The sequence below is a fragment of the Leucoraja erinacea genome, chromosome 1 (assembly GCF_028641065.1).
Source record: "Leucoraja erinacea ecotype New England chromosome 1, Leri_hhj_1, whole genome shotgun sequence".
Taxonomy (NCBI): domain Eukaryota; kingdom Metazoa; phylum Chordata; class Chondrichthyes; order Rajiformes; family Rajidae; genus Leucoraja; species Leucoraja erinaceus.
In genome coordinates this window covers 117,608,179-117,624,480 of record NC_073377.1, presented here as the reverse complement: position 1 = coordinate 117,624,480, position 16,302 = coordinate 117,608,179, and the positions used below count along the sequence as shown (strand labels likewise).

At 45.2% G+C, this 16,302-nt stretch overlaps 1 protein-coding gene across 2 annotated transcripts; it reads left to right on the top strand.

The window, feature by feature from the left end:
• Positions 1–5,061: 5,061 nt before the first annotated feature.
• On the top strand, positions 5,062–14,903 carry LOC129701032 (S-phase kinase-associated protein 1-like). Of its 2 annotated transcripts, none has more exons than XM_055641966.1 (6): positions 5,062–5,218; positions 6,839–6,938; positions 8,339–8,409; positions 10,651–10,794; positions 13,191–13,331; positions 14,043–14,903. In XM_055641966.1, the coding sequence occupies exons 2-6, from the start codon at positions 6,842–6,844 to the stop codon at positions 14,076–14,078; spliced, it is 489 nt and encodes a 162-aa protein (XP_055497941.1). In that variant the 5' UTR covers positions 5,062–5,218; positions 6,839–6,841; the 3' UTR covers positions 14,079–14,903. The 2 variants fall into 2 exon arrangements, with proteins under 2 accessions (XP_055497941.1, XP_055497952.1); XM_055641977.1 differs by lacking the exon at positions 5,062–5,218 and adding an exon at positions 5,634–5,661.
• The last annotated feature ends 1,399 nt before the right edge of the window (positions 14,904–16,302 follow it).

Here is a 16,302-nt window from a genome sequence, read left to right as displayed (position 1 = left end):
AGGAGGAGGAGCCCGAGGGCGGGGGGATGGGAGAAGACAGCTCGAGGGTTAAGGAAGGGGAGGAGACAGCAAGGGCTAGCAAAACTGGGAGAATTCAACGTTCATGCCATCCAGACGCAAGCAACCCAGGCGGAATATGAGGAGCTGTTCCTCCAATTTCCGGTGTTGCTCACTCTGGCAATGGAGGAGACCCAGGACAGAGAGGTCGGATTGGGAATGGGAGGGGGAGTTGAAGTGCTGAGTCACCGGGAGTTCAGGTAGGTTATTGCGGACTTGAGCGGAGGTGTTCAGCGAAACGATCGCCCAACCTCCGCTTAATCTCCCCGATGTAAATCAGCTGACATCTAGAGCAGCGGATGCAGTAGATGAGGTTGGAAGAGATACAGGTGAACCTTTGTCGCACCTGGAACGACTGCTTGGGTCCTTGAATGGAGTCGAGGGGGGAGGTGAAGGGACAGGTGTTGCATTTCTTGCGGTTGCAACGGAAAGTGCCCGGGGAGGGGGTGGTACGGGAGGGAAGGGAAGAATTGACAAGGGAGTTACGGAAGGAGCAGTCTTTGCGGAAGACAGACATAGGGGGAGATGGGAAGATGTGGCGAGTGGTGGAGTCACGTTGGAGGTGGCGGAAATGGCGGAGGATTATTTGTTGTATTTGCCGGCTGGTGGGGTACTCTGCTTCTCAGAGTACCTTTCCTTGACAGCTCTGATTCCTCTTCTCAGCTCTTTATCGATTAGGCTATCTTTTAACTCTTTAACGATTAGGCTATCGGCTTGACGCATATTTGCCCCCCCCCCCCCTCCCCCCCCGACCCCAATCTCAAAATGGAAATGTTACATCTGTATATAATGATCCCATTAAAATGTGTATTTATGTCACAAACTATGGAATTCATATTTTTCAGAATTATTATTATCAAGGAAAAGAAGGGTGTTCCAATTGTTTGATATCATTTGATATTGTTTAACATTATTCATATGGAGAAGAAAATATAATAGCTCTAAAACCTACCTTAATTTTGCAATCTCACAATATAATCCCCTCAGTGGGGGTGGCGTGGTCCCAGCGGGGGTGGCGTGTGCCTAGCGTGGGTCAGCGAGGGTGGCGTGGGCCCAGCGAGGGTCAGCTGGGGTGACGTGGGCCCAGCAAGGGTGACGTGGCCCAGCGGGGGTGGCATGACCCAGCGGGGGTGGCGTGGACCTAGCGGGGATCAGCAGAGGTGGCGTGGGCCCAGCGGGGGTGGCGTGTGCCCAGCAGGGGTGGCGTGGACCCAGCGGGGGTGGCGTGGGCCCAGCGGGGGTGGCGTGGGCCCAGCGGGGGTGGCGTGGACCCAGCAGGGGTCAGCAGGGGTGGCGTGGGCCCAGCAGGGGTGGCGTGGGCCGGGGTTGGTGTGCCCAGCGGGGGTGGCGTGGGCCCAGCGGGGTTGGTGTGAGCCCAGCGGGAGTGGAATGAGCCCAGCGGGGGTGGCCCAGCAGGGGTCCCCCAGCGGGGGTGACGTGGGCCCAGCGGGGGTGACGTGGGCCCAGCAGTGGTGGTGTGGGGGGAAGATGGCTTGGGCCCTGGCGGCGGGGGGAGGCGAGGGGAGCGGGCCTTTGGTGATTTTTTTCTTAGGGGGAAAAAAGGGGGGTGCGTTCGCGCCCAACGCACCCCCCCCTTCGGACGGCCATGGAGACAGACAGAGAAAGACAGACAGAAAAGGAGACACAGAGACGATGAATGACCAACATGCACATATATACGCACACACTAATCGACATTAACTAACACTAAGAAATTAGTGCGTGTGCATGTGTGTGCTAAAAATTTCCTGCTTTATTTCTTCAGTAATTAATAAAAATGTTCACAAATCCGATCCAACTTTCTATTCAAAACGCCTGTTTTTTTTCCTGCTGATGATATGACAATGGATCTGCCGTCTGCTCTCATGCTGTGACCGAGACACCTCCCACCCCTCCCTCCTCCCCCCGTTGTTCAAAAGTCGCCCTGTCGAATTCCCAAGAGCTTTGGTCGACGAACGCTCGCACCTCGGCTTGGGTTTCCCAACAACTCCCGAGAGTTTCTCTGCCCCCTTTTCCCTCTCTTCCAAACCCCCCCCCCCTTTCCCCTCCTTCTCTTCCCCCAACTTCTTTCCCCCCTCTTCCCCTCTTTCCCCACCCCCTCCCTTCCCCCTCTCTCCCTCTCTCCCTCAAGCTCTCTCCCCCCCCCCTCTCTCTCTTTCTGCCCCTTCTCTCTGCCCCTCTCTCTGCCCCCTCTCTCGCTCTGCCCCTCTCTCTGCCCCCCTCTCCCTCTCTGCCCCTCCCCTCTCTGTCTGCTCTCTAGATCAAGTGGGACCCGTTGGGTCCCGTCCCCTCAACTCACGGTTGCAGGGTTGGGGTGCCGCCTGTGGCGTCACACACACTAACTGCTCCTCACACACACTAACCACCACCCTTGATATTATATTAATATTATTCATTTGTTCCTTTTACCCCATCCCCGCCCTATCCACTCATGCATAGCCCCCAACTGACAGGCGCGTCTAGAGAGGGTGAGGGAGGGGGGCAGTAGAGAGAGAGTGGGTAGAGACACAGGGAGGGAGAGAGGAGTAGAGAGAGAGAGAGAGGGGGGGGAGAGAGAGAGGGGCAGAGAGAGAGAGAGAGAGAGAGAGACAGGCAGAGAGAGGGGCAGAGAGAGAGAGAGAGAGAGAGAGAGAGAGGCAGAGAGAGAGAGACAGAGAAAGAGAGAGAGAGAGAGAGAGAGAGAGACAGAGAGAGGGGGGCAGAGAGAGAGAGAGAGAGACAGGGAGAGAGAGAGAGAGGAGAGAGACAGACAGAGAGGCAGAGAGAGAGAGAGAGGGACAGAGAGAGAGGGGGGGGGAAGAGGAGGGGGGAAGAGGGGGGTGTGGGGGGGGAAGAGAAGGGGTTACAGGTAATTGATCATATGATTGAATGGTTACAAAATAACAACCTTGCTCTCAAAGTCAGAAAGACCAAGGAGCTGATTGTTGCCTTTAGAAAAGGGAGGACAAGGATCCACTAACCTTTCATCATCAATGGGTTGGTGGTAGAGTCCACAACTTCAAGATCCTTGGTGTGCATATCTCTGAAGAACTGTTCTGGGTCAAGCCCATTGATGCAATCATAAATAAAGCCCATTAATGCCTCTGCTTCCTTAAAAGATTAGGAGATTCGGTATGCTGACGAATACACTCTTGAATTACTACATATGTACGGTAGAGGGCATATTGATTTGTTGCTTCCAGTCTGGTTCAGCAACTTGAATGCCCAGAAATAAAGAAGATTACAAGGTGTGGTGGACGCTGCCTGAGTACTGACCTCCGACCATCAAAAGGCAGCGAGCATCATCGAGGACCTGCACGACTCAGGCTACACTATCATTTAATTCCCGACCTCGGGAAGAAGGTATAAGAGTCTGAAAACCATGACATCCAGGTTCAGGAACAGCTTCTTTCCAACAATCATCAGGTTCTTGAACACGACAAACACTTATTCCACTGTACATTTACTCTTCGTTGCAACCAAGAACTTTTGGGGTTTTTAATTTGTTGATTTTTTTTTTTTTATTATGTATCTATGAGTATTGATATATACAGTCTTGTTATGCACAGCTAGTAAGATTTTCACTTTTCTATTTTTGGTATATATGTCAACTCTCTTGACTTGAGGGTTTACCCTACCCTGGATAAAAGACTGTGCCTTCACCCAATCTATTCCCCTCAGGTGTTTATACACCTCTGACCCTTCAGATTCCTACACTCCAATTTCTCCACTCAGATTCCTATTTCTCCACCTCTCGCCTTTAGCCACCCATCACACAATCAACCTCCCCCTAACCTATACCCACCTATCACTTGCCAGGAAAGACACAACGTGCTGGAGTAACTCAGCAGGTTACTCCAGCTCTTTGTGTCCTTTTATGTATTAACTAGCTTCTGTTGTTCCTTATTTCTACATTATCACTTGTCCTGCCCTCCCTTCCAGTTTTCTCTGGGTAAATGACTGCAAATTCACCCTATCTACACCCCTTGTGATTTTATACCCTTCAGATTTCTAAACGACAAGGAGACAACCCCTTTGACCACCATCTGACAATCCACCCTCCCCCTCACCTGCAGTTCCTATTGCTTGTCAGACTTTGTCCTGCCCACACCCCTCTTCCATAGAAACATAGAAAATAGATGCAGGAGTAGGCCATTCGGCCATTCGAGCCTGCACCGTCATTCAATATGATCATGGCTGATCATCCAACTCAGTATCCCGTACCTGCCTTCTCTCCATACCCCCTGATCCCTTTAGCCACAAGGGCCACATCTTAAATATAGCCAATGAACTGGCCTCAACTACATTCTGTGGTAGAGAATTCCAGAGATTCACCCCTCTCTATGTGAAAAATGTTTTCCTCATCTTGGTCCTAAAAGATTCCCCCTTTATCCTTAAACTGTGACCCCTTGTTCTTGACTTCCCCAACATCAGGAACAATCTTCCTGCATCTAGCCTGTCCAACCCCTTAAGAATTTTGTAAGTTTCTATAAGATCCGCCCTCAATCTTCTAAATTCTAGCGAGTACAAGCTGAGTCTATCCAGTCTTTCTTCATATGAAAGTCCTGACATCCCAGGGATCAGTCTGGTGAACCTTCTCTGTACTCCCTCTATGGCAAGAATGTCTTTCCTCAGATTAGGAGACCAAAACTGTACACAATACTCCAGGTGTGGTCTCACCGAGACCCTGTACAACTGCAGTAGAACCTCCCTGCTCCTATACTCAAATCCTTTTGCTATGAAAAGGATTCCAGCTTTATCCTCTCTACTACAATCAGTCCGAAGAAGGATCCTGAACCTAAACATCTCCTATCCATTCCCCCCACAGATGCTGCCTGACCCGCTGAGTTCCTCCAGTACTTTATCTTTCGCTCAGGACTCCAGCATCTGCAGTTCCTTGTGTCGCCATCATAGGGGCCGTCGGCGCGCTTGTTCAGATTGAACTACAACTCCCAGAGGGTAACGCGGCGCCGAGCGGTCACGTGATTTAGTCGTCGGCACCACTTCCTCTCCCATCTCCACTGAACTACAACTCCCAGAAGGCACTGAGCGGTCACGTGACCAGATCTTCCTGTCCCCCTCGTTCTTCGGCGAGCTGCGCCGCCCACGGACGTGTTGGACATCTCTCCGCGTCCCCGACCCGTTCCGAGGGAGACACCGCGACCGGCGCTTCACAGCTGAGGTAAATATGCTCTGCCACTCGACACTGCCGCCCGAGTTTTATAAATGAGATCCATGCCCGCGTCGTCCCCGCTGTGTTTGGCAAACAGGTTTACCGATGCCAACGCCCTCCACTCTGCTCTGTTCTCAGAAAAAATATTCGGCGTTTTTAACGAAGAAATGTCGTGCGATTTACAGTCGCCTGAAACAAGGCGATAAGGGGCGCCTTTGGTTTTAATGGAACATTTATTGACAAGTAGGCATCGCGGCGGCGGCCTCTCTGGGGTCCTGGCGTTGCGCAGCAAGGCCTGTGACGTCACCGCGGCGGCGGCGGGGGGGGGGAGCGGGTTATAAATAGCGCGGGGCAGCGGCGGCAGAACGACGGGGACAACAACAAGAGTGTTCAACAACAACATTAATAACAACAACAACAGTGCGGCTGGAGTGTACAACAGTAGCGGCGGGGTCAGTGCAGTCAGTGGGTGTGCAGCAGCGGGGTCAGTGCAGTGGGTTGTGCTGCAGCGGAGTCGGTGTAGTAGCGGTGTCAATACAACGAGTGTACAGTTGCAGCAGCAGCAGCAGCAACGTGGGCCTGGTCGGTTGACCAGCGGACGCGAGCTGATTGCCAGGACACCGGTAACCGTGGAAACCGCCCGCGCCGCGTTCCATGTTCGGCCCGCGCGGGGCCGGCGTGCTGCATCGCTAATACAATGGAGCAGAGGGACGAGTGTAATGTAGACACAAGAAACTGCTTGTCTCAAGATCTGGACCGTCGCCTATACATGTTCTCTAGAGGGGCTGAGTTACTCCAGCATTTTGTGTCTTTTTTCGAGGAAAGGGTTTAATATATATACCCCCCCCCCCCCCCGTAGTTTCTGCAGCGTATTGTGGCGGTGGAGGTTGGCAAAACTTACATGCGACAGGTTTAGGTTTATTATTGTCACGTGTACAGAGTTATAGTAAAAAGTCTTGTTTTACATACTATTAGATAATACTCTACAAAAATACAATCAACCCGAACTCAAGTACAATAGGAAGTGTGGGGTAAAGGTATGGAGTACAACATTTTGTTCTCAGCGTTATAGCTCCAGGGGCAAAGCCCAATGTTTGCAGCAGCATCATCCCTCGCCCTGCCTTTTAGCATGCTTTAAATATTTATTGCTATTTATAAAGTCTTGTGTTCCTGGTTGAAGATATACGGTTACTTAAAGGAAAGAGGAACTAGGGAGGGGTGTAGAATGAAAAGTAAGCCACTGAGAGTTGAGGCACTAGTAGAAGCAGAGGTGAAGTTGGACTCTGTAGCCTTGACATAATGATTTGAAGGATTAAATTGGGGGATGGAAGTTAGATATTGCTGGGGATGGCAAGGTAAGGCCAACCCCTGGATAGTAAGGATGAAAGATAATGGAGACACTGCAACTACAAATGCTGGTATTTTGAGCAAAACAGAATGCTGGAGTAACTCGGCAGATCAAGCAGCATCTGTGGAGGGAATGGATATGTGATATTTCAGGATGGGACCCTTCAGGTTATGAAAAATATAATATGAGCTGCAAGGGTGCTATGAATGTGGAGCTTTGAACTTGGTTTAATATTGGCAATCTACAGATACTTCAGTATTAATATTTGTCTTTCTTTTTAGAAAATGCCAGCCATTAAACTGCAGAGTTCAGATGGAGAGATCTTTGAGGTCGACGTAGAAATAGCAAAACAATCCATCACTATCAAGACTATGTTGGAAGGTATAAGCTCTGAAATAATATTATTAATTATCTATAACTGGCTGGATTCCATGCACTAAATGTTTACCTGCTACTGTTGTGCAAAATTTGGGTGAAGGCTTAAGTGTTCAGATTTACAGTGACTGTTTCGCCAATCAGTATGTATTGCAAGGTAATTGCATAATTGTTTTCTAATGAAGAATTGGTTCTTCTTAGCTGGAATTTGAATTGTTTGTGTTTTATTATCAGGACTGAGTTTGAATTTTTTGAATAACAGATTCTAGAATCTTCCCAGTGATTCTTAATATGCATAATAAATAAGCAGATCTCTTGCAGCCTAGTTTGTATGCCTGAGGTTAATCCCCCCCCCCCCCCCCCCCCCCCCCCCCCCCCCCCCCCCATTCTCTCAGCAACACAGATGCATCATTACCAAGTCAAATATAAATTGTTTCCTTCTTCATAGACATAGTACCAGAAAGGATTTACTTTGTTTTCTTAGGTGGGTCTACAGGCAGTTATTATTGTTTTACCAATAGTTAACTATAATTTAAAATGTCTATACATCAACCAGCCCCTGCTTGACTGTATTTTGTTCTGTTTATGATTTTTTTTCCCCCATACCAAATGCTAATCTTTCTGCACACTGTGCCATGAGTTGACAGAATGTGCTTACTGCCGCTGAAACAATGCTGAACGCAGCAGGAGATTAACAGACCGCAATGCCAAAGCGGGAGACTATTGATAGATGTGGCAGCTATCCAGTGATGATAACGTGACTGCGCAGTAAATAAACTGGCAACAACCTTTCTGAAATGGGAATCTTTAATTTTGTTTTGAAAAATCAGATAGTAGGAATTGGTCGTTAATAGTAGTAAGTGGTTCTGAAAGTGTAGGGAGAGAATTGGCGACACATACAGGACACATACAGCAAAACCTAACCTGAAAACAATACTATTTTAACATTGGCAATTGTCTAGTCAGTTGCAGTGGAAAAAATCCACAAAAGCTTAAGAGTGTACCTAAATTGATAATGTGACAATAAACGGACCTTGAAACCTTGAGAGTGGATGCCAGTAATATGCAGTGTGCCTGGTAATATCGTAGAACCATACAGCACAGAAAGGGGCACTTCAGCCCAATATCATCCATGCTCACCAAAATGCCCAACTCACTGACCAACATGTCCCATCTACACTAGTCCCACCTATCTGTATTTGGCTTGTATCCATCTAAAACTTTCTTATCCATGTACCTGATCAAGTGTCTCAGAGCCACTGAGAAATTCAGATTCTATTCCATTCCTGTGATGCTGAACATTTTCTGTTTTTATTGTAAAATTCTGCTGGACTAGAACTACACATTTCTGATTTTTGCATCACTATGAGTGATTGAGTTGCCATCTGCTTTGTTCCATATCCCAGATCTAGGAATGGATGATGGTGATGATGATCCAGTTCCACTACCAAATGTGAATGCTGCTATACTGAAAAAGGTAAGATGGCAACATGTTTTCTCTAAAATTTCTGGTGATGTACAGTTCCTGTACAACCATTCGATTAATTTGATGAGTGTCATCCTTGGGAGGTTGAGTTCAAACCTCGCTGCAGAGATTTGAACACCCAATTCAGGCTATCTGTTAAGTGTGTACTGTTGGCGATAATATCTTTCAATCCAGCATGGTGCTTGAGGCTGATGTAAAAAAATCCAGGGCACCTTTGCCACCCCCAAATGAGTTATTTCGGGTATCCTGACAGTTTCATAGATAACGTGGTGAAAGCTGTTGTGTTAATTCTATGCTACCATGTTGTGTACAATGTGTTCCTTCATCGTAATAGTAACTACATTGATTGGTTGAAAGGTACAGCTTGGAAACGGGGTCTTCAGACCACTGAGTCACACTAATGCTATGTTATCCGACTCCCTACACACTAGGGATAATTGTAGAGGCAAATTAATCTACAAACCCACACGTCTTTTGGAAGTGGGAGGAAACGCGTGCATTTACAAACCCCACACAGACAGCATCCTAGGCCAAGATCGAACCCAGGTCTTTGGTGCTGTGAGACGGCAGCTGTACCACTGCTGCCCCAAAAATAATTACCGTATTTCCCGGCAATGAAGACGCTATTCTTTTACCCAAAAATAATGCACGAAAATTTACCTGTGTCTTGGAGGCCGAAGGTTAAGTTGTTAGCCAAGAAAGATAGACTTGGCTATCCCTCAGTACAGCAGCATCAAGAACGATGTTGCTGTACTAAGGTATAGCCAAGTCCATCCTTCATTGCTGGCAGCTGATGGGAAGCGGCTGCAAAAGGACAGCGGCGCTGGGGGGGGAAAAGAGTTCTTTTCACAGCGTGTGAGGAGTCTGGCCAGGGTTAGCACGGCCTGGGCTGCACAAATTGGCTGGGCCGTCAGGGGTAAAGTTGCGGGGAGGGCAAGAGCGTTGAGAAGGAGGTGGTCGGGGATCATGCCAGCAACTCACTCACCACTGCCGCGGCGCTCCGGGCGGTGGAGCCACCGCATCGTGGCCAGGGAAGGAAGTAAATCGGGTGGCTGCGAGCGGCCGCCAGGACCAGACAGTGAAACTAGCTGCCACCTCAGCGCCATCTGCCGGCCCGCTCCCTTTGGCAGTGCTCTCTGTGTGAACACCTCTCTCTTGTCGCTCGCCAGTCTCGCTCTTGTCAGCTGCTTCCTGCAAATTCTTCATTTCCGACTGCCACCGGGAGCAGTACATGGCCTCACTTGCAGTGTGGGTGACACTGCATGGCATTCGCTGCCCGGTCCGTGTCTTTCAATGTAAATCTGTATGGGGACATGCTTGGGAGTTGTGTGGCGGTTGACGGTCAATTTAGAAGAACAGAGAGAATAAGAATGTTGCTGCCTTGTCAACAGATGCGCACAAAAACAGTTGGTATTAGTTTTGAAATTCTTGTTACCCCTATTTTTGACCTGGCTCGGAGACCGGACGGTTAGTGAACCAGCTCAAGAGCAAAGATCAAGAGCGGAGTGGGTCAGCGGGCGATGGATAACAGGACAGCGGGCGGTGGAGCTCACTCCTGTGTGAGCGCGAGTAACCTCAATTGGTCCCTTGAACTGGTATTGTCATTCAATAAGATCACAACTGATTCAACGTCCTGGTGTGCCCTGTTTTTCCTACTATCCACCTGCTGTCACCACCCCCACCCATTCAGTCATTCAGAATGGAGGAGATCTGGAAGCCTTGGGCAAATTGAATTGGTGCTTTATTTTTTTATTTTTTGTGCGTGAGAAATTCTATGTCCCGCCAGCCTTTTTTCAAAATTTAGGAACTCAAAATGGGGGTGCGTCTTTGTTGCCGGGAAATACGGTAGCTGCAATGACTTTCTAAAGTGATAAAAGCTGCTGAAGAAATACATTTTCTTGGGCATACAGTTGACCCAGTTGGCTAAACAGTTCTGATAACTAAAGATAGATACAAAAAACTGGAGTAACTCGGTAGGATAGGCAGCATCTGGAGAGAAGGAATGGGTGACATTTTGATTAGAGACCATTCTTCTCAACCTAAAACGTCACCCATTCCTTCCCTCCAGAGATGCTGCCTGTCCTGCTGAGTTACTCCAGCTTTTGTGTCTATCTTTGGTTTAAACCAGCTCCGCACTTCCTTCTTACACAAGTTCTGTTGGCTAAGTGTGTGCCGTTTTGACTGAAGTGTACAGACGCTGACAGACATTCAACTGACCCATTGTTTATGCAGGTTATCCAGTGGTGCACACATCACCGGGATGATCCTCCACCACCAGAAGATGATGAAAACAAAGAGAAAAGGACTGATGACATTCCTGTGTGGGATCAAGAGTTTCTGAAAGTTGACCAGGGCACTCTCTTTGAATTAATTCTGGTTAGTATATCTTGCAATTTTTGGAAGTTTCTTTAAGCAATTGTTGGAAGCTTGTTCTTTGACTGTGATCCATGATATAGTGCTTTATGTAAGTAGGCTCCGACTAAATAATTTGGGCGTGGTGGTGTTTCAGTGTGTAAGTGGCCATAATTCTGTGCAGGATGTTATCAGTGGCGAGTTACTGTGTAGTCTCTTGCAGTTGGTAGACATCATAACCACATGGTAATGGAGGTGAAGGAAGTGAATGTTATGAATGGTGGGTGTGGTGCTGCTCTCTAATCTGGATGGAATAAATCATTTTAGTTGCCCTCAAGGTAGGCAAACATTATTTCTTCACCATGACTTGTACCCATCTCAAGCTAGGGAAGTTTTGGGAGTTGGGTAATTGTTCATTTTTGTAGAGTGCCGTTTTTGTGGCCAGTATGTGTTTATGTGGCTCATCTAGTGATGTTTTGGCCACAAACCAAATGGGTCAAAATGTGTGTTTGTGCACCCCCTATAACCTTATCTACTGCATCTGGTATCAAGAGTAGAACAAGTGCTCGGTGCGCAGAAGTCCACTAGATCTCCTGGTTGCCAACCATTTTAACACCCCCTTCCAGTCCCATACTGGAAGGGGGTGTTAAAGGGGGGGGGGGGGGGGAGTCCAGACTCGGGGGTCACAGATTAAGAATAAGGGGTTGGCCATTTAGGATTGAGATGAGGAAAAGCTTTTCACCCAGAGGGTTGTGAATTGGTGGCATTCTCCGACACAGAAGGCAGTGGAGGCCAATTCACTGGATGTTTTCAAGAGTTAGATTTAGCTCCCAGGGCTAACAGAATCAAGGGATATGGGGAGAAAGCAGGAATGGGTTTTAGATGATCAGCCATTATCATATTGAATGATGGTGCTGGCTTAAGGCCAAATGGCCGACTCCTGCACCTATTTTCTATGTTTCTAAGTGCATCAGCTCCTTTCTCCTGCTTTCTAGTTATGATCTCTAATTTGGTGTATTATTCATGCTGATTTTCCTGTTTAATTGATCCTACCTGCTGGCATGTTAGAGACTAGATTGAGAGGACGTGGAAAGGAGAGTCTTGAACCAAAGAGCGGTCTCAGACCTTTAGAATGGAGATGAGGATTTTTTTTTTTTTTTTTAGCCAGAGGGTGGTAAATGGAATTCATTGCCACAAATGGCAGTGGAGGCCAAGGTATTGGGTATCTTTAAAGCTGAGATTGATAGGTTCTTAATTAGGAAGATCAAAGTTTACTGGGAGAATGGGGTTAAGTGGGGAAAAAAAGATCAACTATTATTAAGTGGCTGAGTAGACCTCTGAGCTGAATGGCATAATTCTACTCTGATGTCTTATGGTCTTAGGACAATTAAGTTGCACTTCGACCTGATAGATGGCACATTTTCAAAGGTCACTAATGAATGATATTTTAAAAGGTCTGTGGTTTCTTGGTTTACTTTCCATTCGCTTAGGACCAAGACACACATTTTCTGGCCCTAATTAATCCTGAGTGAATGCTGTGAGCTTGTGCCCTGAACTGCTGTAGTACTTCAGGTGAGGGTAAAATGTTAGGGAGGGAGTTTCAGGATTTTGACCCAACGTTGAAGGAATGGCAATGAATCTCCATGTTGGGAAGATTCATGACTTGGGGGAAACACCACACGTTGATGACCATGCTTTTGAAGTTCCTGCCCTCTGGCAGAAGTTGGAGATTAGGAAGTGCTGTTTGAGCTGTGCATTTTGTGCATTACACACTCGTTCCTTCAGCAGTGGCTGCAATGGTTTGGGTGTTGCCTGGGCATCAATCAGGTGGACTATTTGTTCTCAATCTGCTTGAGTATTGTTGGAGCTGCACCCAATCCAGACAAATGGTCTATATTCTGTAAGTTCTTGCTTATTCTGTGTAGATGACGGGAAGTCCTTGAAGTGTCAGGAGGTGAGGCACTTGTCTCTTGATAGTGCTTCTGTCCTCTTTAATCACAGTTGAGTTTCTGGTCAATGGTAATCACTTGGTTATAGATGGTCAGGGACAGGGCCTTGTTAATGGCATTAAACATCAAGCTTGAGAAATTGGACCATCAGTTTCAGTTTACTTTATGGTCACGTGTACTGAGGTACAGTGAAAATCGCTTGTTGCGTGCTCATTACCAGTCAGCAGAAAGACAATACACGATTAGTGATAAATGATACATCATCAGTCTATTCTGAAATGTTGGTATTTTCTCGCATGCAGACACGATCTGCTTCATTCTCTAAAAAGCTGGGAATGGAGTAGGACATGTGCATTCATCAATTCATGGTCTTTTCTGGATTGATGCCATGACGCAACCAATACTCTGCAGTGCATGACTTGAATTTTGTATTCCTCTTTAACGTATTAAATATAACTTGTATTTTAATAGGCGGCAAACTACCTTGATATAAAAGGGCTACTAGATGTAACTTGCAAAACAGTGGCCAACATGATTAAAGGAAAAACACCGGAAGAAATTCGCAAAACTTTCAATATCAAGAATGATTTTACTGAGGAAGAGGAAGCACAGGTACTGTCAGATCAGCTTTGAGCATTCATTGAAATTCCCAAAGCAGTTTTCTTTGAATTTTTGTTTTGGCACATTTAAGGTGACCTCTTAAAGGAAAGGATCATCCATTTCTCATCTTCCCTAGACGCATTGCTTGAAATATATACTGGGGATAATGTGATTAATCTAAACAATTCCTGGCCATGGTTTGCCTAGCATAAGAGCCAGAAGCTCCTTAATTAGCCCATTTCTTGTTAGATGGGCATCTGGAGCAAAGCTGATTACGTTACTTGAAATATTGAACTTATTTCAATCCATTATTGTCTGTGATGGGGAAGCTTCCTCTGTATTAGAATGTTATTACAACAGCATACAAAGCTCAAAGTCAACACTCCCATGCTACAAATAATTTGTCACTATGCAATTTTTATGATCTTGACGTCATGTGGAGTAACGACAGACTAATTTGCGTACAATACATTTTTGTTACTTTTATTTAAATTGGTATTATTTAATTGACAATTTGAAGAACCTTTTATGAATTTTGTTTCTGCCCCCTTTCACTGGGTTGACTATTCCTTGCACATCCTGTGTATATACACTTGTGCATGCTCAGTGACATTCAAACGTGTGGTCAGATGAAGGATGGGGCTATAGGGATGGTGGAAAGATGATGGAACATTTACCTGAAGAAGGGTGCAAGAGGATGATATAAATGTACTTCTTTTTCAGGTACGGAAGGAGAACCAATGGTGCGAAGAGAAGTGACCCCAGTAGGAATCCTGCAACGCAGTGAAAAATCTCTGCTTGCACCATGTATTATATCACTAGCAGCCTGTGATTCCTTTAAATATAGTGACAAGATAACCATGCATAACATTTGTAACTAGTAATAATTTGAGCTTGCAGTGTGCTCCATGAAACCTTCTTCTTAGCAAGTGGAGCAGTGACTATTTATTACTCCACTTTGACTTTATTGATCAGTGGAATGCAAGGTGTATAAAACTTTGGCAGTATGACAGCAATGATTTAGTACTTTAATTTATATTTAACGTTTACCTTTTTTCTGTGACTTTTTCAATGGCTACTTTGTTTTAAAATCATCCCCAAATCATTTTTGTGGTTCAACTTGTGCTTACTGGTGTATGGATTTTTTTTTGTGCCAATATTATCATATGGAATGAAATGCAACACACCTTCAGACTTGGTGTCATACCAGAGATGTTTCAAGATGTATTCCAATTTTTTAGATGATTTTAGGTACCATTCTCTTCCAGAATTTCTAAATAGTCCACAGTTGGCATAAATGTAAAAGCAGACAAAAGACTTGAGGTAGAACTAGTTTAAAGACCAGTATTGAAGGAAGTAATGGGACTTGTGTTCCATGTGAATGTTTAAATGCTTTGTGTTAAGTCATTGTCAGTCAAAATCTATAAATCTGAGAAACTCTGTACTGCTGTACTATTTTGAATGTCCTGTTGGAGTGTCAAACTTGCTAGTTTTTGTTATGCGATGGAATACAATTGCTTATTTTGTGGTTTATTGTTTTCAAAATGAAACCTCATTAAATTACTTGTGGCATTTTTTCTGAAAGTAGATGAGTGCTTAATGGCTTGTTACCCAATTTACTCTAGGATTTGATCTTCATAAATGATTTCCATTAGACTAAAAGCTATGTGATTCGGGGATTAACATCACTAGTGAATATAGCTACAGATGTCTGGAATACTCTTTCCTGGTCAAAGTTTCACAGTAAAGACAAAGGGAATGGATTAAACCAGATTTGTTGATGTAGTAAATTGACTCATCTGGACATGGGAAATAGCTTGAACTATGGTTCATATTATTTACATCTGAGGGAAGAATCTCAAAGCAGCCTTTAAAATCATTTGAGTGGAAAGAAGTATTTGATGCAATGCAAAGTCAATAGGTAATCATTGAAGAATAAAATTGGGATAATGCTGCAGTCAAGGTGGGGTGTCTTTTGGTACTGATGTATGGATTTTGCATTGCAAACAATGCTAGATTGTGACCCTCTTCAAAGTATTCCTTTTGATCATCAGAGCAAGTTTACTTTAACTTAATTTGTCATTTGTATTCCTAAAAGCAAGCGAGTCTTTACAGATAGTTACATCTTAAATCTGAGTTGGGAGCATGTAAATTGCTTGAATCTACAAAACTTGTGGCTAATTAAACTCTTAAGATATTTTCTAGCTGTCTTGAAGCAATACTATTGGCCACCATTATGTAAATATTATATTGATCCATAAAATATGGTTCGACCATATTAATGCTAGAATGCTTTATTCTTGCACCTATTAAAGTTAATTCTACAATGTGACTTTATGATTGATTGTCTATCTTCCCCTGTGAAGTTTGTATCATTCCATGTGTGCATTAACCTTTCAATAGGGAGGATTGTTTTCCTTGGAATATAGATAAACGGTTGATTTTATTGAAGTATTATCAAGAAATGAATCCTTTTGAAACTTTGCTTGTTTCTGCAGCATAAAGGGAAATAGCTGTTTATGTAAGAAATCATGTGTGCAAAGTGGTAATTTTCAGCAAATGTGATGTTTGATCAATTAATTTTGAACAAAGGCAAAATATGAATAAATTAAGTTGATGTATAGGGTTAGGTTCAGAAGTACTAAACAGGATTGGCTCAAATTTATCAGGCTGAAGCACAAGCAGAATTGAGTGATCAAGTGGAATAGTATTTAAGATTTGCTGTCTCTATAAGCAAGTCTCTCAAATTATCTTCCTCTGGATTTTTGGGTTCAAATAGCTGGCATTTCCAAGCTGACTGTTGTAGACAGCTGAGGTTATAAACATGCATAAAGAGTGGGAATGTCTTGTACCTTGATGAACCGCCATTCAATACGATCATGGCTGATCATCCAACTCGGTATCCTGTATTGCCTTCTCTCCATACCCCCTGATCCCTTTAGTCACAAGGGCCACATCTAATTCCCTCTTAAATATAGCCAAT